A 21965-nucleotide genomic window follows, 5' to 3' on the forward strand; every position below is an offset into this window, starting at 1 on the left:
TACTTTCAAATAAAAATAAATAAATCTTTAAAAAAAGGAAAAGAAATGGATTGCAGCCTCTCTCACCAAGTAGAATCTGCCTTAGGCTGCTACATCCATAGCACATGTGGCTGAAAATGAAATTCCTACAATTCCTGCAGCCTCTTGCCTCACACCCCCTTCCTGTGAAACCTTGCTTGCCTGCCCTTTGAGGCGTGTACAGGTTGTGAGAAAACATGCACCTCCACATGCATTCCCTTATGTAACACGGTAAAAGGAAGCTGCCACTGGATTTCACCACGGGCTCATCACTTCTGTCCCTGGGAAAGTGATTTTTTAAATAGGTCAAAACATTCTTTCGTTTACCAGAACTGATCACGGGTGTTCCTTGGAAGACTGACAAGGGCATCGAGTGTCACCACCCCACCACGTCTGCCCCCAAATCCCCAGGGGGCACTGGCAGCTCTGTCTCAGGATATTCACAACTGAAGAACCTCACTTTTCAAGAGGCTGGAATTTGGGGAGGGTAACATCTGGATGTCTCTGTAGGCAGCAGGAGACACTGAATTCAGGGGAACCCAGGCTAGGAGTCTAAGCTTCTTCTTCAATCAGTCCACACTCTACAAAGGCAAAAGATGGGCTGACCTGTGTGAGACTGAGCCCAGTGAAAGAAGTCCAGAGGAAGAGGTATTCTTTCTTTTACTCTTTCTTACCCAGCTGAAATGCCCACATTTTGAATTCATAAGGCAAGCCCGCTACCCTGGAATTTCGATAACAGGCTTTCTGGTTTCTACAATGGTCTCTGAAAGCAGGCTTCTTTCAGGCTAATGCATTTTCCATCAGAATGCTACTGTCATCACACCCCCTACACAAGTATAGCCATAGCAATTTCAAAGGCAAGTAATATATTCAAGAAGGAAGTATAATAAGAAATTTCTTCTTAAAAGAAATAAAGAGCCTGGATACAGTTCCTTGAAGCATGCTTTGCAATGCTTTACAAAATTCTTAAAGGTATATTGTTTGTTCTAGATGACAAAATTTATTTCTCTTCATCATAGCAGTCTGCTGAAATGGTTCACTAGCTTCTGAAACTTGGGGTTTTAATCATTCTTAAGTTTGAACAGTGCTTCCCTTTTCTCCATATTGATAATGGTGACAGGACCTGAAGTTCTTTTTGAATATTTATTAATTTATTTGAGAGACAGACAAGGTCAGGAGACACACACACACACACATACACACACAGAGAGAGAGAGAGAGAGAGAGAGAGAGAGAGAGAATTACTCTCCTATCTGCTGATTCTCTCCTCAAATGCCTTCAGTTGCCAGGTCTGGGACCAGCTGGAACCAGGAATGCAACCCAGGTCTCCCAGGTGGGTGGTAGGAACCCAGTTACCTGGGCCATCACTGCTGCTTCCCAAGGGCTGCGTTAGCAGAAAGAGCCAGGAATACACCCCTCATACCCTGATACAGAGAATGGGTATCTTCACCACTAGGCTAAACATCCACTCCAAGAAAGGAACTTTTCACACAATCCATTCAACCAACCAACTCACTTATGGAGCAACCATTGCGGGCACCATCTGTTACAGGAATAAACTTCAAAAGTACTTGGTACAAAGCACTGAACAGTTAGACAAGGCCCCTGGTTTCACAGAGTTTACAAGGAAGGTTAGTTCTCATGCAAAGGAAAAATTGCTGAGACGACTATAATATTCTCCTCAAAAACAGCACCTGTCAGTGTCCAAGAGATGTTCTTTTCTGGATCAGGAAAAAGAAGCCACACAACATCCTAATGACAAGGTCTTAAAATCCTGAAAACTCAAACTCCAGTATCAACCTGGAACATGCCCCTTCTGTCTGCGCATTTCACAACCGCTTCTGAAACTATCTTCCACTGCAAACTGTAAGGTTTGCCTTGGGTTTTCTAAAGGAAACGCACAGGAAAGATGCATGAAGAACTTTACAAAGCTTACAGTTGAGGGAGAAGCATTTGTGAACTTAGCCATTCAATAATCACTCATCGCTCTCTCCACGGCAGTACTGACAATACAGAGAACAATCTAGAAATGGAAGATTCCTTATGACAACCTCGCTCTACTCCGCCTAGCTTTCTTTTTTTGAATAACAAAATTTAATGGAAATGACTGCTCGATTATTTCTATATCAATGAATTTTCACTACACATCAATCACTTACTTGCTGAGATGGCAAAAAAATAAATAAATAAATAAAAGGTCGGGGGAGACACCTTAGTGTGAAAGGAGAGCATGAACTCTTCAAGGCAACACCCATCTCACAGCCTATAAAAAGCAAGCCTTCCTGGCTCACCCACACCACCTCCCCCCAGGTGTCACCATGTCACTCTCAGTGCGCACCTCTGCACTGTCCCGGCGGCTCTCTACCCAGAGCGGGGTGGCAGGCAGATCGAGGGGCATGTCCGCTTCCAGTGTGGGAAGTGGCTTTGGCTTTGGGGCCAGCTGTGGGGGAGGCTTCTCCGCTGCTTCCATGTTTGGTCCCAGTGCTGGCTTTGGCGGTGGCTCTGGAAGCTCCTTCGCAGGAGGACTGGGCTCTGGCTATGGGGGGTGCCTGGGAGGTGGCTTTGCAGGGCTCGGGATGGGATTTGGGGGAAGCCCTGGGGGTGGCTCTCTGTACCTCCCCTCTGGCAATGACGGGGGCCTTCTTTCTGGATCTGAGAAAGAAACCATGCAAAATCTTAACGATAGATTAGCTTCCTACCTGGACAAGGTTCGAGCTCTAGAAGACGCTAATGCTGAGCTCGAAAACAAAATTCGGGAGTGGTATGAAGCACGTGGCCACGGGCATGGAGACTGCGGGCCGCAGCATGATTACAGCAAGTATCACCCACTGATCGAAGACCTCAGGAATAAGGTGAGAGCGTGCTTTGGGAGGGGCTTGGGGGATTCTTTCTCTCTTCTACTATTACAATTTTTTACAGTGATGATCACCTACAACTTAGTGGGGTTTTTTGGAGCATTCTTCTCATCTTAGGATGTTTAGTCCCTTTTTATCATCTACCATAAAGTGTATGTCTTTTGCCTTTTTGTAAGAAAAGAAATTTTTTTAACTTTTCAATATTGTTTTATACACATATTTTCTTAGAAAATGAAACTGTCTCAAATTCTTCACGTTGAAAACCTAATTGTATAATACTGGCAGCTGAGGACTCAGCTTTGTGTGTCTCCACCTCTTTGACCAGATCATTTCTGCCAGCATTGGAAATGCCCAGCTCATCTTGCAGATCGACAATGCAAGACTGGCCGCCGACGACTTCAGAATGAAGTGAGTGGAACACACCAATGACAGTGAACATGTCCCCAAAACTTCTGCTTCTGTCCCATTTTCCTGCTTTCCTTGAGTGAATATTTTAAATTTTCTGAAGTTCACATGCTCCCTACTAGACTTTCTAGAGAATCAAGTACAATTCCCATCACCTACAAGTTGCTTAGACCTGGGGTCACAGAGCCCCGTGGTGGTCACGTGCTATCATCAGAAGATGCAATGCAATTCCCCCAGGGTCCTAAACCTATTGTCAATGAATCAAAATGAATGGATCAAAACGTTCAGAGAGTTGTGTTGATTCCCTAAACCGTGTTGCACTTGTTCCTCAGGTTCGAGAATGAGGCTGCCCTGCGCCAGACGGTGGAGGCCGACATCAACGGGCTGCGCAGGGTGCTGGACGAGCTGACCCTGGCCAGAGCCGACCTGGAGGCACAGATCGAGAGCCTGACTGAAGAGCTGGCCTACATGAAGAAGAACCACGAGGAGGTCAGAAGTTGCCTTCCTCTCCCACACTCAAAACCCTACAGTTTCAAATGTCCAAGTCTAGAGCTAGATACAGAGGATACATTATCTCCCTGGTTAAAATGGTCATTTGTTTTGGATTTCTGTGTGTGTGTATGTGTGTGTGCGTGGTTTTCTCTCTGTGTCTCTCTCTTTCTCTCTCTGTGGTTTTCTGTGTGCAGTTTTCTCTCTCTGTGTGTGCTAGATTTTCTTCTGTTTGTATGGGGGGTGGCTTCTCTGTGTGTGTGTATAACAAATTAGGAGCCCTTTGTGATTTTGTCATTTTCATCATGGGGTTACAACAATGAGAATATTCATTGTCCTGGTTTAGGATTTTTTTTAATATAATATTTTTAAAGTTAAAAACAGACGTGTGGCAGTGACATAGGAAGTTGTACGTGTGTGAGATGCCACTTCTACCCAGTGTTCCCCACACACAAAACTGATATGCCACAGTGTACATCCCAGGCGGGTGTGTAGGATGCACACTGCAATCAGCTTCCACGGTTTTCAGTGACAGTGCGCATGCCCAGGCACTGTGTGCAGCCCTGCATTTGGCTGAGGTAGCTGAAATCTCCCAGTTACTACACCAGGCCTCCCCTCCCTGCAAAGGCCATAGACCCCAGCAGCAGAACCAATGCATCTGTCAGACATGCAGGCACAGCACCTAGGGCCTGTGGCAACTGTAGAGGCCAACAAAACGCCCTAAGCCCTTTTGAAATCAGAAGAAAAAAAATGTGCAATTTTAGGTTTAAAAAGTTTTACTATATTGTATTCAATTTATTTTGGTATGTGTCCATACCAAAGCAGTCAAAAACATATTTTTTTGATTTGAAAGTCAAGGTTACAGAGAGAAGAAGAAAAACACAGAAAGAAAGAGAAATCTTCTATCCACTGGTACACTCCCCAAATGGCCACAGCAGGCCAAGGCTGGACCAGGCCAAAGTCAGGAGCCTAGAACTTCTTCCAGGTCTCCCACATGGGTGCAGAGACCCAAGTATTTGGGCCATCATCGCTGCTTTCCTAGGCACATTAGCAGGGAGCTGGATTAGAAGTGGAGTAGCTGGGACTTGAACCAGCCCCATATGGGATGCTGGGGGCGCCACAGGCAGCCTAATCTGCTATGCCACAAGGCTGGCATGCAAAACTACTTTTAGTGTTTATTTGTAGAGGAGGAGGCCCACCAAGGCAAAAGCTACCAGGATCACAAAAGTCATCATGGGCCCCTCTCCCTCACCTGCTATCCCCAGGAGCTACAAAGCTGTCGGGCAGGTGGCCCAGGTGAGGTCAGCGTGGAAATGGACGCCGCACCAGGAGTGGACCTCACCAGGCTCCTCAACGACATGAGGGCGCAGTACGAAGCCATCGCCGAGCAGAACCGGAAGGACGCGGAAGCCTGGTTCATTGAAAAGGTAACACAAACTAAAGCAAGAGGCTGCCAAACACTCACAGAATGACTTGACCTGCTAGCTAGTGGCCTCACTCACGCCCCCTTGGCCCTCTGTGCCTCTGCAGAGCGGGGAGCTCAGGAAGGAGATCAGCACCAACACGGAGCAGCTTCAGTCCAGCAAGAGCGAGGTCACCGACCTGCGGCGCGCACTTCAGAACCTGGAGATCGAGCTCCAGTCCCAGCTTGCTATGGTATGCTCGCACCACTGAGCACACATCACTCCAACCTCCGAAGGAAACTCTGTATCCAAATCGTGCCCTCCTCTTTCCAGTCCCCCCTCCCCATCCTTACCACTGTATGGTTTCCTTCCTACTGCAGAAGAAATCCCTGGAGGACTCCTTGGCCGAAACTGAAGGCGACTACTGCGGCCAGCTGTCCCAGGTGCAGCAGCTCGTCGGTGACCTGGAGGCACAGCTGCAACAGGTGCGCTCCGACACCGAGCGCCAGAACATGGACTACCAGCGGCTGCTGAACGTCAAGGCCCGCCTGGAGCTGGAGATAGAGACCTACCGCCGCCTGCTGGATGGGGAGGCCCAAGGGTGAATAACGGGTGATGCTGGACAGGGGGACACAAGATGCCAATTTTGGGGGGCAATAAAGGAAGGGTCCTTTAATGAGAAGAAAACAACAAATCTAGTAAAGATGCACCTGGCATTCATCAAATACTCATGCGATGTGCTCTCACTAATCATCTTACTAACAATAAAGCTGCCATGAACAAAGGCCCTGGAGACAGAGGCATATGGTAAACACGCAATTCCATGTACTGGAAAAATCACCCATTCAATTTCTGATATCGATGACCAGTGCTAAGAACGCCATCTCAAACAGTAGCCACCCGAATCACCTCAGACCCACTGCAGCAGATTCTCCTAAAGTAATAGTAGTCTGCCCTGGGCGGAAGAACTCAGATCGTAAACGGGGAGACTGCATGCCTGGGAGCAGATCTCCCACCAGTTGCCAGGCGCTTTACTCTGAGAGCCTGCATTACACAGGATTTGAAAGCTAAGGGGCATTGCACCCATTGACATTCCCAGGGCACAGCATCTAAGCCTCTGAAACAGGACATCTGGAATGCTTTACTTGGTCATAGTTCTGTGTACCTTTCTAATCCGAGGCTCACCTGGCGAATTTTCCCAATTTCTTCTTATTCTAGCATGCACTACTGGACCTCACCTGTCCTGTTTTCTTTACAGTGATGGCTTGGATGAGAGTTCGGCTATGACAGGCTCCAGGTCTCAAGCACAGTCAATTGATTCCTCTAAAGGTATGCAGTTAAGAATCGCTCAAGTGAGACTCACATGCATCAGTGATTAACATTGTAAGATATCACTGAACAACAGCACAGCATAATTTAAATTTAAAGTAAATTTATATTTTGAGTCAAGGTAAAACATTCACGTTTATCTGCAGCAAACTGGGCAGTGTGTTCTGTAGTGACACTGTTGGCAAGCCCAGCAGAGGCAGAAACCTACTCTACAAGCAGGAATCATGAGCTACATAGCCACTCTGAATGCAGAAAAAGACAAATGTTTTCATGTATGCATGAGAAAGATAACAGTGAATGCATCATTGTCACTGGATAAAACCTTTTTTGTTTATAATGTAAAAGTCACTTTTGAGAGTTTAAATGTGATGGATTGTGTCAGCCAATCTGTTACATAGAAGCTTAAAGAAGAACTAATTTTGGATAAATATTGAAACACTAATTTTTGCCCTCCTTCATCCATTTTTATCTTTAGACCCATCCAAAACCCGAAAAATCAAGACAATCGTGCAGGAGGTGGTGAATGGTGAGGTGGTATCATCCCAAGTTCAGGAAATACAAGAACTAATGTAAAACTTCACAAGATCTGCTGACGGTCATTGTCTTAGGAATGAGAAATTTAAAAAGAGAAATTGTTCTTTTAAGACAGTATTTTAGTTCAGTCACTATTTTTATCTGTTTTATTTCCTTTTAATTCCCTATTCACACTGAGTCCTTTTTGCTCCTGGGAAACAACATCCAATTCTAAGTCATCGTGGTCATCTTGGTCTTTATAACAAACCAAAATTACTTCTTTCTGAACTTGGTGTAGTCTTCAAGGGACTTTCTTCTGGTGGCCTGGAAATAGATTTTTAATCATAGAGCTTTGATTAAGTAGTACTGTTTTAAAATCACCAATTTTAATAAAAGAGGAATGGTAATAATATGAAATGTTTGCCTTCTTGATTCTAACAACAAAGCCAAGGGCATAAAGACAGACCTCAAAGTCATGTTCACAAACACTGGGACAAAGATGTCAGGCCAGGGGTTGGGTAAATTTTCTCCGAGGTCTCTTGTCCTTTCTATGTCAGCCCATCAAGGTTTCAGCAAAATTACATTGTCCCCAATAGGGGCCAACGGCTGTCCCATTCATGTTCTAGCTTCTTTCACAGTAAGGAGACTCACCGGGCCCCTACAGTGTACAAAGTTGGAGATAACTCAGTGATACATAAGATGTGGTCCTGGCTCTGAGGAGCTCCCAGGAAGGGCGATGCGGGGAGACAGGTCAAACAGAGGTTTCAAGGACAGCTGGAGGAAAAAGTGAATGTTAACAGGAGCAAGTGAATGTCCATACAGAAAGCAACCAGGCAGAGGAGGGAGAACGGGGACAGGGCAAGTTCACGTAAAGACAGGGATGTGAACAAATAGCACCTGTCCTCCTTTCTCCCTCTGGCAGCGGGGAGACCCAGGGTCAGGTTTCCATGAGGATGCGCCAGATCCAGAAGTCAATGGGGTGAGGCAGAAGGCAGTCAAGGTCTAACTCTGGGCAGATGGTGTTTCAATCCAAGCTGACATATTCAGAACCCCAAAAGGAAAACAAGAGCAGGATTTAACCATTAAGAGATTGGGCTCTGAAGCCAGACTGGCCTCAGATCCTGGCTTTACTACTTAACAGCAAGTAAAATAACCTCTGCGCACCTCAGTTTCCTGATCTTTAAAGTGGACATGATAGTGATAATAGTATGTGCTTCATGAGGTGGGTTTTGTGAAAAATAAGTCAGGCAAAAGGGGCAGGCATTTGGCCTAAGGTTAAGATGCTGCTTGGGATAACCGTCTCATACATGGGAGGCCTGGGTTCGAGTCCTGGTTCTGTATTCTGATTCCATTTTCCTGCTAACATGCACCCTGGGAGGCAACAGGTGATGACCCAAGTATTTGGTTCCCTGTCACCCACGTGAGAGACCCAGATTGAGTTTCTGGCTCCCAGTTTTGGTTTGACCAAGCCCTAGCTACATAAGCATCTGGGAGTGAATCAGTGGATAGGAACTTTCTGTCTGTCTCTCTTCCTTTCAAACAATATTTTAAAATAATAATAAACAAACAAAGTAATATACATAAAGTATTAAGACCCTGAAAAGAGCTGGCACCTAGAAAGTAGTCAAGATTCATTATGAGGACATACATTATGGCGTAGCTGGTAAAGCTACTACATGGGTACCAGTTTGAGACCCAGCTGCCCCACTTCTGATCCAGCTCCCTGCTAACGCACCTGGGAAAGCAGCAAAAGATGACCCAAGTGCTTGGGCCCCCATACCCATGTGGGAAACAGGAAATAAGCTCCTGGTTCCTGATTTAAGCCTGACCCAGCCCAGCCATTGTGGCCATCTGGGAGTGCAGATGGGAGATCTCTCTCTCTCTCTCTCTCTTTCTCTGTTTCTAATAATAATAATAAATTCTTTACTGGACTGATGTTGTGACACAGCAGGTTAACACTCTGGCCTGAAGCACCGGCATCCCACATGGGCGCTGGTTCAAGACCCGACTGCTCCACTTCCAATCAAGCTCTCTGCTATGGCCTGGGAAAGCAGTAAAAGATGGCCCTGCACCCACATGGGAGACCCGGAAGAAGCTCCTGGCTTCAGATCAGCTGAGCTCCAGCTGTTGCAGCCAACTGGGGAGTAAACCATCGGATGGAAGACCTCTCTCTCTCTCTCTCTCTCTCTGCCTCTCCTCTCTCTGTGTAACTCTGACTTTCAAATAAATAAATAAATCTTTAAAAATTTTTTTTTACTATATGAAACCAAAATGGAATGATGAAGAAACCAGGGCAACTGATGAGCAAGGACCAGTGTAAGAACAGAGGGCGCTGAGCAAGCCTGGAGGAATTCCAGATGTGAGCACAGAAGCCCTGGCGGGCTAGGATGCCATTTTCAGCTGCCTTGTTTCAGTCTGCAGCTTTCAGAAGTCACCCTTCCTGTCAGTTTCGGGGTGATTTCAGGTCCTCCTCACCTCACATAACTGCAAATTCAGCTATTCCTGTCTGGCTCTGGCCCTTCAGCACTCATCTGAGGAGAACATTACCATTCAGGCCCGGAGAAATGACCAAGGCCTCTTCCTGAACAAGGTCCATGGCCCTGAGTAATAAAAGATGCCACTTCCCTCCTACTCAAAAGTGCCTACAAGTATCTGTGCTTTAAGTAACACCTGCTTCCCCCACAGCTCCATCTGAATGGCATGAGACCCAAAGCAGGGAGGGGTTTTCCACAAGCGGCCCTCATGTGGCCCCATCCCACAGCAGGTAGAGAGCCGACCTACAGAGGAAGGGACAGGTGTGGCTTCCAAGGACAGGTCACAAAAGCATTACAGCTCTGCCGTTCAGGCGAAAGCAGCTGCCTGCAGGGTTACACGTTGGGGGGAAACTACCTGAAAAGAATCAGTGATTTCACAAAATTTCCCACGGAGGCTCCAATGGCTGAGATTTCATGGAACAGCCAGCAAGTCCCAAATAACAGCTCCTTTCTGATAAAATCTCAGCCATCATTTGCTGTATGTATAGATTAGAGAAAATTCTGGGAACTACTGGTTGTACTGAACTACTGTAGTAATTTCTTGGGGATTAGCAAGGGGTTTGAAGAATATTTTTTAAAATCTTTACAAACAACCTATATGATAATCAGGAAAAATAAATCTTAATTATCCAAGATCAATGGGTTTGCAAATAGATCACAGCAGGAAAGGAGCCACCTGGAAAAACCACAGAATATCAAAGCAGTACTTTGATAAGAACGCCACCTGCTGGGACTTTAAGACATGAAAGTTAAAAAAACCAACGCAGCTTGTTCAAGCTACATGAGATGTACTCAACACCAGCAAGTCTTTTTTTATAGAAGAAAATAAGAGGGAAAAACATTTTTTAAAGTAGCAGTTTAATTACTTAAAATTGTATTATTTAATCTTTTCTTTCCAGAAAGTTCTATAAGGTATAAAACAGTTATTTAGAGTTTTGAGTATCAGTAAATCTAAATTACAGTCTCTAAAAAACACAAATATCAAATAAAAAAGTAAAAATCTATTAATATATATGAAAATGGCTTTCTATATGGTTGTATCTTAAATCTTGGAATTGAATCTAGGATTCGCATGTCATTGCTTACTATTAGTATCATAAGTTCAAAATCAAACTGAAAAGTATACTAACTAAATGCATTCTCTTCATCAATACAGCTTTTTATAAAAATTATACCTATAATATTCAAAAACCTATTTATAAAAAAATAGTAATTTTAGGGGCTAGCACTGTGGCATAGTAGGCTAAGTCTCTGAGTACACATATGGGTACCAGTTTGAGTCCCAGCTGCTTCTCTTCCAATCCAGCTCTCTGCTTATGGCCTGGGAAAGCAGCAGAATATGGCCCAGTACTTGGGCCTCTACACCCACCTGGGAGACCTGGAAGAAGCCCCTGGCTCCTGGCTTCTGATCTGCCCAGCTCCAGCCATTGAGGCCATTTGAGGAATGAACCAGCAGATGGAGGACCTCTCTGTCTCCCTCTCTCTGTCTGTAACTTTACCTCTCAAATAAATAAATAAAATCATTTAAAAATAATTTTATAACTGAATCACTGTTGAATCATTGGCGAACAAACTGCCAAAACCATGCTATAGAATACAACCTGCCAATAGTAAATACAGAATTAATGACTGAGGCACTGTGGATAAATTTCAAAACTATTATGCTGAGCTAAAGAAACAAGCCACCAAAAAAACATGGTATGACTCCATTCATATGAAATTGTAAACAAATCTCATGTAAACATAGTGACAGAAAACAGATAAGCGGTCGCCTAGGATGAAAGAGGTGGAGAAATAGGGATTAACTAGTCAACTGGGAAGAGGCATAACAGAGCCTTGACCCAGCCTACTGCAGGCATTTGAAGAGTGAACCAAGGGATGGAAGATTTCTCCTCTTTCACCTTTTAATCAAGGGAAAATAAGCAGCACACAGATCAGAGGCACGCTGACTGATCTTGGGTTTCAGCTCCGCTACTTGCTGGTGATTTCATTTAAGCCTCTGTTTTTCAGTTCTCTGGTCCATAAAATTAGGGCAAAATAATACTGACGTCGCACTATGGTTATGATTCAATAATTCAGTTGACACATGGCACAGAGGAAGCACTCATTAAATGTCAGCTGTTATTATTATAGAAAGCAACCAGTGTCTCTACAACTGAAGAAATGAGCTAATCTGCATATTTCCTCCAAACATTTATTCCTTTCCTTGCCTTCAAGCATACTCCCACACATGCCCAATTTTGAAAAGAGACATGTCATCTGCGTTTTCTCCTGAGCCGACTGCTAAGGGATTGAGCTTCCTCAGATGACACGTGGGGAGAGGGTAAATAACTGTTGTCCTCCCTATATCACAGGTTGTTGTGAGCACTGAATAATCCAATTTGTATGATGGAGTCTTGTAAGCCACAAGCACTTTAGGACTATAAAACACTAATATTAATGTGGCTGCTCAGATTGAAGGGGGCTATTCAACAAGCACACATACAGAACATCAAATAGACCAAGGAAAACCTTAGCACGCTTGAGGACTATCATCCACAATTTTAGGTTTTACTTTTCAAAGTCAGAAAGAGAGGGGGCCAGCGCTGTGGCACAGCAGGTTAAAGCCCTGGCCTGAAGCACCAGCATCCCATATGGGCACCAGTTCTAGACCCAGCTGCTCCTCTTCTGAACCAGCTCTCTACTATGGCCTGGGATAGCAGTAGAAAACATGGGCCCTGCACCCGTGTAGGAGACCCGGAAGAAGCTCCTGGCTCCTGGCTTCCGATTGGCACAGCTCCAGCTGTTGCGGCCATCTGGGGAGTGAATCAGCAGATGGAAGACCTCTCTGTTTCTACCTCTCTCTGTAACTCTGTCTTTCAAATAAATAAAATAAATCTTAAAAAAGAAAGAAAGAAAGAAAGTCAGAAAGAGAAATAGAGAGAACTAACATCCACTAGTTCCTGCCCCCAAATGCCCACAACAGCCAGGGTTGGGTCATGCCAAAGCCAGGAGCCAAGAACTCTATCTGGGCCTCCTATATGAGTGGCAGGGATGAGCTAATGTCTCCCAGCGTGTGCACTAGCAGAATCTGGAATCAGAAATGGAGCCAAGACTGAAACCCAAGCACTCCAATATGGGATACCAGCAGCATCTTAACCATTACACCAAATACCTGCCCTAATTGTTTGTTTGTTTTTTTAACTAGCAGAGAGTAACTAAGAGCAAAATTATGGATAAACACAATACTTTTCACACATGCAACAGACTACAAAATTCAGAATAAGTATCTAAGCTTTACAGAATGCATCAAACCTTTCAGAAAAGTGTAACTGATTATGAATTTTAGTTGTTAAAAGATGTCATTGTTAATGTTTTGCTATACACAGATTCTTAGTGAAATGTAACTTTTCTTCAAACTCATGAGGAAAATAATACAATTTAAGAAGTAGAGCTTATGTAAACCAAATGAATTTAAAAAGTCTAGGAGATCAATGGGATTTAAAGTTAGAAACTGGATGATACCTCAGGCTTTGCTCAGTGAGTCATTATTTTACTCAAAACAAGTTACTCAATCTCAGATGACTCACCTTTTACAAAACTACAATAATATCACTTACAATGACATTAGCCTAGCATTTTGGACTCATGAAGGACAATACATACAAGACACAATGACCTTGAACGGCTAGAATGTGTTCATTTTAATTACCGCCTTGCACTTAGTTATTGTCCTCCTAAAGTCACATACACACAAAGTCTCTGAGAAAAGTGTATCCATCTTGAAATATTTCATGTACATGCAAGTACCATGGAATTTTTCAAAAATTGCCTATGGCTACAATTTCACATTTAAACCAAACAGAACTACAAACACAACCTTTTAAACTAGGCAAAGTATAATTTTTATCTTTTTAAACAATGTCCAGTCATTAGGTTTAAATATACACATTTACTTGTGTATTGTTCATTCAGCAAATTCATTTAGCACCAACTATTTGTAAGTTTGTACATCATCTATTGAACACAACCTCAGCTTTTATGAAGAAAATGCAAAACATGATAAAGTTTGGTACTCTTTTTCTGTATTGAGTTGGTGTAAATAGAGTCAGTCATCATTTTTGATGAGTGTTAAGTGTCACTGTCCCACACACAGTATGTACTGATTATCTGACAACAGCGTAAGGGGAGGGTGCACGTTTTGGGGGAAGATATGACATTTCCTCACTGATTTTTATTATTTTTAAAGAAAGCAACTCACACTGTTAGATAACTTCGAGGCACATTTTTAAAGTTATAACACATATATTTAGTTATATTTTAAATTATATCAAAGCACTTCTGTAGTGCTTTATATTTTCACTGGACACTCATTTTAAACAATCCTATATGCCAAGTAATTTTAATATTAAGCTTTCCTATCTTATCCAGTAAGTCACTGAGTAGGCTGATAAATAGCAAGATAACTTTTATTATTGTTTTAAAAAAAAAAAACAAACATCAGCCTCCCATGCAGAGATAATCCATCTTGGAACAAAAACTTAGAATTAGATCCAAACTTCATCAGTGGTGTTCTAGATAAAGGAGAACAATGAAGTCAAGTTTCCCTCCTCATTATGCCAGGGCTGGAGGTAGGGAAACTCCCACGGGGAGTATGTGAAGCTGGAGGACTGGGCTCAGGTGCCCCCTAGAGACTCCAGGGGCAGCCTCCCCTGCCCCGCCCCACCCTGACTCTGGAAGGTGTTGTGAGCGCAGAGCACTGAATGCCGGCCAGTGGGAGGATGAGAACTCGCTGGAGGGGAAGGTAGGTCTCAGCAGGGAGGAGAACCAAATGGATGCAATCATCATGATCATGATCATGATTATCTGTCACAGTGAACAGTTGCATGACAGAGTCGCTTTCTGAAGAGTTCAAGGACAACCCGTGTAATACCCTATTTCCCAAGACACAAAGCCAAAGCAGCAGGTTACACAATTACTTGCTGATTTATGCAGAGGGAGATTTTTTAGTTACATTTTCCAAATTCCAACTGGCACTCCAAGAACTTAATGCTATAAAACTATGTTCTGGAAATGTGTAATAAGTGTCATAAAACACAATATACACATAGATCTAAATACCTTCTATCACCCTGATAACTTATTTCTGAATCATAAATCTTTGCAGGATTAATTATTGGTTTGTCAGGAAAAAAAAATCAACAAATAACAGTCTCACATTTCAGTCAAATGGAACTTAAGGCCGGCGCTGCGGCTCACTAGGCTAATCCTCCGCCTGCGGCGCCAGCACACCGGGTTCTAGTCCCTGTTGGGGTGCCGGATTCTGTCCCGGTTGCTCCTCTTCCAGCCCAGCTCTCTGCTGTGGCCCGGGAAGGCAGTGGAGCATGGCCCAAGTGCTTGGGCACTGTACCCGCTGGGAGACCAGGAGGAAGCACCTGGCTCCTGGCTTCGAATTGGCGCAGCGCACCAGCCATAGTGGCCATTTGAGGGGGGGAACCAATGGAAGGAAGACCTTTCTCTCTGTCTAACTTTGCCTGTCAAAAAAAAAAAAAGAAAGAAGGAAAGAAAGAAAAATAGAACTTAAGCTAAAGAATCCAAGAAAAATTATTCCTCCAACAGTGTTGGTCCAAAACTTTTCAACCGTACATTTTTAACTAGGTCAAGCTCCATGTCTCCTGAAACTGTAGGTTTATTCATTCATTAACCCAACAAATACTCTAAGCACATCCTGGCCACATTTGGTATTATGCCTCCTAAATATCTGTGATATCCACCTCCACCTCCACCTCCACCACCACTCTTCTCCAAGCCACTACTCATCATGTCCCAGCTGGTTGACCACCTTCCAATCCTCTCCACACAGAACTGGGCCTACCACCCATGGGTTTAAGCCCTTGGAAGGTTTCCGATTGTCCTTGAAATCAAGACCACAATCCAGCAACGTCCAGCTGGGCCCCTCTCTCTCTCTTCAAACTGGGTGCTTCCTTCTCTTCTTCCTTCAACAACCCTACTGGCCAACGGTCTACATGGGGAAGTGATTACTGCCGTCAGGTCAGTCCTAACACCCTGCTCCTTCCTAGCCAGCACCTTCTCACAGACTCCCTTTGCCTGGAACAGGCTTCCTCTCCCATTTGGGCTGAGCTAGCTCCTACTCACAGTCAGGTCTTAACTCAAGTATCACCTCCCCTGAGCAGCCTTGAATAGCCTTTGCCTCCTTCCCCATCCCCCCTTTAACCAGTTCAGGCTCTCCTAGTCTATGTCTTCATAGGGAACTCTAGTTTTCCTTCATAGCTCTTAACACAAGTTTGAGTTGTACATTTATTTGTAAAACTATTGAAGTAATATTTGCTTCTCCCAAAGTAAGCTCTCTCAGGGCTGAGACCATCTGTTTTGTCCTCTGCTGTAGTCCTGGAATCAAGAGCAGTGCATAGGAGATAATCAATATTTGTTGAATACACCAGAGTACTTCAAAAAGGACATAGAAAACGGATCTAAAAAGTAAGTTTATGAAGGGCCAGTACTATGGCATACTAGGCTAAACCTCCACTTGTTGTGCCGGCATCCCATATGGGCACCAGCTTGTGTCCCTGCTGCTTCTCTTTCAATCCAGCTCTCTGCTATTGACCTGGGAAAGCAATGGAAGATGGCCCAAGTGCATGGGCCCCTGCACCCATGTGGGAGACCAGGAAGAAGCTCCTGGCTCCTGGCTTTGGATCGGCTCAGCTTCAGCCATCACTGCCATTTGGGTAGTGAACCAGCAAATAGAAGACCTTTCTCTCTCTATCTCTCCCTCTGCCTGTAACTCTGCCTCTTAAATAAATAAATAAATAATCTTTTTTTATATAAAAAAGTAAGTTTATTTCGGTACAAAAAGCATTTTGAAATCCATGCACACTTTTTTTGTATGTTGCACACTTCCATGAACTTTTTGAGGATCCTTTGTATGCATGGGTTTCCAAATATTTTGCACCAAATTAACTTATCTTTTAATTCCATCATTCCATGAACTTTAGGGGTAGACTATTCCCTTAATGAAGGTTGGAACAATGCATGTACTATTTTCTGGGCAGTTCCAGTACTTAGTATGGGATACCACACTAAAGGCATTCAATAAACATTTGGAGAAAAAATTGGCACTCAATAAACATTTTCAATGGTGTTAATATATTTCTTCTACTATTTTCTTGGAACATTTATCAGCTATTTTTCTATTTACTTATTAACTCTGAATTTTCCATCATTCATTATTTAAGACTGAATGAACAAACCCTAGCTAATCAAGGCATAGTGACTAAGCAGTTCCATTACAGAGGAGGTGGTAAGAGGATGCCTTGAATATATTTCATCTGCATCTATTTGTTTTGGTTACTTTATTTTAAATACACTTGAATCATATGGAAGTGAATTCCACTTACTTTCTTCTCCTTAAAAATTACTAAAGAAGTTTAACTAACAGGAACTTAAAAACACTAATAACTTGTGTGCATTTTACTAAGATATTTGTTGAATTCAATTAATATTTTCAGAACTCTCTCAAGGTACTTGGCATTCTATAGGGACACAAAATTTTTTTTATCTAAAACAAACTTTATTTTGGCAACTTCACAAGATGTATTGATACAAATCACATTGCTCAATATCTAGTGACTCACTAGAAAATGATCTTGAGTTTCAACAAGTAATCTTTTAATTTGTGATGCTTCTCTCTCTCTCTCTCTTTTTTTTTTTTTTTTTTTTTTTTTTAGGAAATTAACCTGAGGACTTTTTCCCATACAACTAAAGGATACTAGAAGTTGTTTTCACAAAATAGACTAACTTGGTTTCTATGTAGTTTTTTTTTTTTTTAAGGAAAAAAGAAATGTGTCCATAGCTATTCACTTACAGAAGCAACCTTGGGATCCCTAATTCATCATTCTAGTGTGCTTTGTATGTAGACAATCAACTAACTATGGAATATAACTGAGTTATCTTAAAGCAACAGATAGAACACTGGTTTTGCATGGGAAAAAAATGCCTTTGAAAACATAACTCCTGGCAAACTGGATCAAAACAGAACTTGATCCCCTTTACTCAACAAAGGTGCTCTAATACACTGTTCCTTCAGTCAAACCAGCATTTACTAAGCTTCTCTGAGCAGATGTGGCAAGCACACAGATAGCTTTACCTTGAGCTATAAAATGACCTGCCTGGGAGAGAAAACACAGATGCTATACCAAAGAAGTTTGGAAGAGGGCAAGAGAGAATTATGTAGGGCTAGATAGAAAGGCCACTCTTAGGGCAGAAGCAGCACCTGATTAGAACTGTGAAGAGTATATAAAATGTCAACACAGAGTGCTAGGTGAGAGTGGACAGGCCGGAAAAGGAGCAGAGAGCATCTCCTCCGGAATGTTTTCCCACAACCTAACAACTCCTAAGTTCCTTGACCGTGACAGTTACATTTTGTTTTTAGGAGGATTTCTGAGTCTGATTCCTTGAAGGCAGGGCTACCCAGAAACAAATCCCCGGTGCTTAATACAGCACCTGGCAGGACATGCGTTCATGCTGGCTGGAACAATGCTTAGAAATACCACATTAGGTTCACACATTGTTTTCACATGCTTGAAATTTTCAGGGAAAAGACTGGCTGAAATTTGATGAACACTGTTAATTAAGCCTCTCATTTGGCACAATTTAAAATAAAAGCAAATGTTCTTTTAATTTTTTTATTTTAGAACCAGTTGTGCTATTGCATGGGTATGCCTCTAGTAAACAGGTCACCTCAAGTTCTAAAATCTGGGGCTGATAATACATTGTGTTGTAAACCACAGCAAACGAAAGGAAAAGAAAGCCCACAGCATCATAAAGTGCCCACTAATCAATTTTTGTTAGGAAGAATATCCTACTCAGCAGTGGGATAATGCAATACTTGTCAGATGAACAACCCAGAAGAAAAAATATGGATAGTCAGGGAAAGTTTCTTTAGAGGGAAACAAAAATTCAATATTCAAGGCTAGATTTTGCAATAACTACATGTTGCAATAAAGAAATGAGATTTTAATTGAAAGGGGAGGATAATTACAGCTTAGAAGCCAACTAGTTGATCAACGCCACAATCAGAAATGCCTCAGTGACAAGCCTTGTCTCCACACCCAAGAGGATGAACCCCAAGAGTGAGAAGAACAGTTTCCATTACAAATGTGTTCAAGACTCTGGAGCCACCCTGAAACTGGGGGGGGGGGGGGGGGGGGACTGATGTTATTAATAACTATTAAATTTAAATAATTCCCACAACTTTAGTTAAGAAAACAAGAAACTCTGTCTGTATTTAACTTTTTTTTTTTTTTTTTTTGACAGGCAGAGTGGACAGTGAGAGAGAGAGACAGAGAGAAAGGTCTTCCTTTGCCGTTGGTTCACCCTCCAATGGCCGCTGCGGCTGGCGCACCGCGCTGATCCGATGGCAGGAGCCAGGTGCTTCTCCTGGTCTCCCATGGGGTGCAGGGCCCAAGCACCTGGGCCATCCTCCACTGTACTCCCTGGCCACAGCAGAGAGCTGGCCTGGAAGAGGGGCAACAGGGACAGAATCCGGCGCCCTGACTGGGACTAGAACCCGGTGTGCTGGCGCCGCAAGGCGGAGGATTAGCCTAGTGAGCTGTGGTGCCGGCCTGTATTTAACTTTGAAAGTAGAAGTACCTTAAAGATTGATGCAATGGGATAAAACAGTTAGCATGCATTTCTAATAAAATACTCCTAGAGCTAATGCTAGAAACAAATAAAAGAGATCAGATTACTACAACAGATGTAGAAGTGATCCAAGTAAAAGCACATCACATGATAATGGAAGTGAAAACCAGGCTATATATGGAAAAGCTGGACTGTAGTCCTTTAACTTGGATCCAATCTAGGAAACCGGGTGTAAATCCCTGGATTAATGTTATAAAGAATAATGTTTTTGTCAGTCTAGGAGGGCATCATTATCAATTAGTAATGTCTACCATGTGTACAGAACAAGAGAGTGGCAGCAAGAACACCTTATGTTAGTTTTCTCTACACATGCCCTAAAACTATTCTTTATCATCAGATCCTGAGTGGGAACAGTGAGTAAATCAATTTACAACTAACTTTTGGAGGTCATGCTTATTATACTATTCCTAAAAGCTGTAAAAGACAGTATAGGAATACATTATGAAGCAAACAAAAGGCAAGATGATGGGCCAATTATCAAGAGGGATTTTTATAATACAGAGGACAGACTGGGGCGTCATGGTTAAGACACCACTTAGGTTGCCTACATTCCTTATCAGAATGAGTGGATTTGAGTCCCTACTCTGTTTCTGATTCCACTTTCCTTCTAGTGTGCACTTTGGGAGGCCGCAGGTGATGCTCAAGTAGTTCCATCCCCATTACCCTTGTGGGAAACCAAGATTAAGTTCCCACCTCCTGGCTTCGGCCTGGCCCAGTCCTTGCTGTTGCAGGCACTGGGGAATGAACCAGCAGGTAAAGGATATATCTCTCACTCTGCTTCACTCTCTCCCCTCAACCTTTCTCTGATGATCTACCTTTCAAATAAATAAATATTTAAATTTTAAGCAAAAATTACTTCAGAAAACTCAGCATGATCTAGTCTGTTCCTCTCAGCCCTGCAAGCCCAGGAACTGGACTCTATTACACCCAGAGGTAACTCGACACCTGATGACAGATTTAAAATTATTGTATTCATACAATAATGATGGATAAATCAGAATGCCAGCTGACTAACAGTGAGGAACATATCTTTTCAGACATTCAAGGTTACTTTCCTTTTTTTTAAGATTTATTTATTTATTTGATAGAATTACATAGAGAGAGGAGAGGCAGAGAGAGAGAGAGTGAGGTCTTCCACCCGCTGGTTCACTCCCCAGATGGCTGCAGTGGCCAGATCTGTGCCAATCTGAAGCCAGGAGCCAGGAGCTTCTTCCTGGTCTCCCACGTGGGTGCAGGGGCCCAAGGACTTGGGCCATCTTCTACTGCTTTCCCAGGCCATAGCAGAGAGCTGGATCGGAAGTGGAGCAGCCAGGACTAGAACTAGCACCCATATGGGATACTGGCGCTTCAAGCCAGGGTGTTAACCCACTGTGCCACAGCACCGGCCCCAAGGTTACTTTCCTTTAAAAAAATTACTTTATTTATTTGAAAGAGAGAGAGAGAGAGAGAGAATCTTCCATCCATGGATTCACTCCTCAAATGGCCACAATGACCAGAGCTGGGCCAGGCTGTAGCCAGGAGCCAGGAGCTTCTTCCAGGTCTCCCATGTCGGTGGAGGGATACAAGCACTTGGGCCATCCTCCGCTGTTATCCCAGGATCATTAGCAGAGAGAGGGATCAAAAGGGTAGAGCCGGCCGGCGCCGCGGCTCACTAGGCTAATCCTCCTCCTTGTGGCGCCGGCACACCGGGTTCTAGTCCCGGTTGGGGCGCCGGATTCTGTCCCGGTTGCCCCTCTTCCAGGCCAGCTCTCTGCTGTGGCCAGGGAGTGCAGTGGAGGATGGCCCAGGTGCTTGGGCCCTGCACCCCATGGGAGACCAGGAAAAGCACCTGGCTCCTGGCTCCTGCCATCGGATCAGCGCAGTGCGCCGGCCGCAGCGCGCCGGCCGCGGCGGCCATTGGAGGGTGAACCAACGGCAAAGGAAGACCTTTCTCTCTGTCTCTCTCTCTCACTGTCCACTCTGCCTGTCAAAAAAAAAAAAAAAAGAGTAGAGCCAAGACTTGAACCATCACCCATACGGGATGCTGGCATCATAGGTGAGGGCTTTACCTGCTACGCCACAGTGCCAGTCCAAGGTTACTTTACTTAGCACTCACTTCCCTAAACATCTGCTACAGTGACTTAAAAATGTGGAGTTCCTTTCATTTTTTAAAAAGATATCATGTGAGGCCAGTGCCATGGTGTAGCAGGTAAAGCCGCCACCTGCAGTGCTGGCATCTCACATGGGCACCAGTTTGAGTCCCGACTACTCCACCAGCTCCTAGCTTCTAACTTCAGATCAACCCAGCTCCTACCATTGCAGCCATTTAAGGAGTGAACCAGCAGATGGAAGACTTTCTCTCTCTCAATCTCTCTCTCTCTCTCTCTCTCTATAACTCTGTCTTTCAAATAAATATATCTTTTAAAAAAAAGATACATGTATCTATCTGTTCTATATAAATTCTGTGATTAAATTTTTTTAAGATTTATTTAAAGAGTTACACAGAGAGAGAGAGGTCTTCCATCTGCTGGTTCACTTCCCAACTGGACGCAACGGCTGGAGCTGCGCCAATCTGAAGTCAGGAGCCAGTAGCTTCTTCCAGGTCTCCCACATGGGTGCAGGGGCCCAAACACTTGGGCCATCCTGCACTGCTTTCCCAGGCCATAGCAGAGAGCTGGATTGGAAGTGGAGCAGCCGGGACTCAAACTGGTACCCATATGGGCCCATATGCAGTCGGCGGC

General features: G+C 43.8%; 1 protein-coding gene across 1 annotated transcript; it reads left to right on the top strand.

Moving 5' to 3' along the window:
- The first annotated feature begins 2263 nt into the window (after positions 1-2263).
- Positions 2264-7422, top strand: KRT12 (keratin 12). Its single transcript, XM_070060709.2, has 8 exons — positions 2264-2870; positions 3199-3281; positions 3611-3767; positions 5033-5194; positions 5298-5423; positions 5551-5771; positions 6429-6499; positions 6975-7422. The coding sequence occupies exons 1-8, from the start codon at positions 2337-2339 to the stop codon at positions 7070-7072; spliced, it is 1452 nt and encodes a 483-aa protein (XP_069916810.1). The 5' UTR covers positions 2264-2336; the 3' UTR covers positions 7073-7422.
- The last annotated feature ends 14543 nt before the right edge of the window (positions 7423-21965 follow it).

This window comes from Oryctolagus cuniculus, chromosome 17 (genome assembly GCF_051225735.1).
Source record: "Oryctolagus cuniculus isolate XC-2025 breed Fujian yellow rabbit chromosome 17, ASM5122573v1, whole genome shotgun sequence".
Lineage (NCBI taxonomy): Eukaryota > Metazoa > Chordata > Mammalia > Lagomorpha > Leporidae > Oryctolagus > Oryctolagus cuniculus.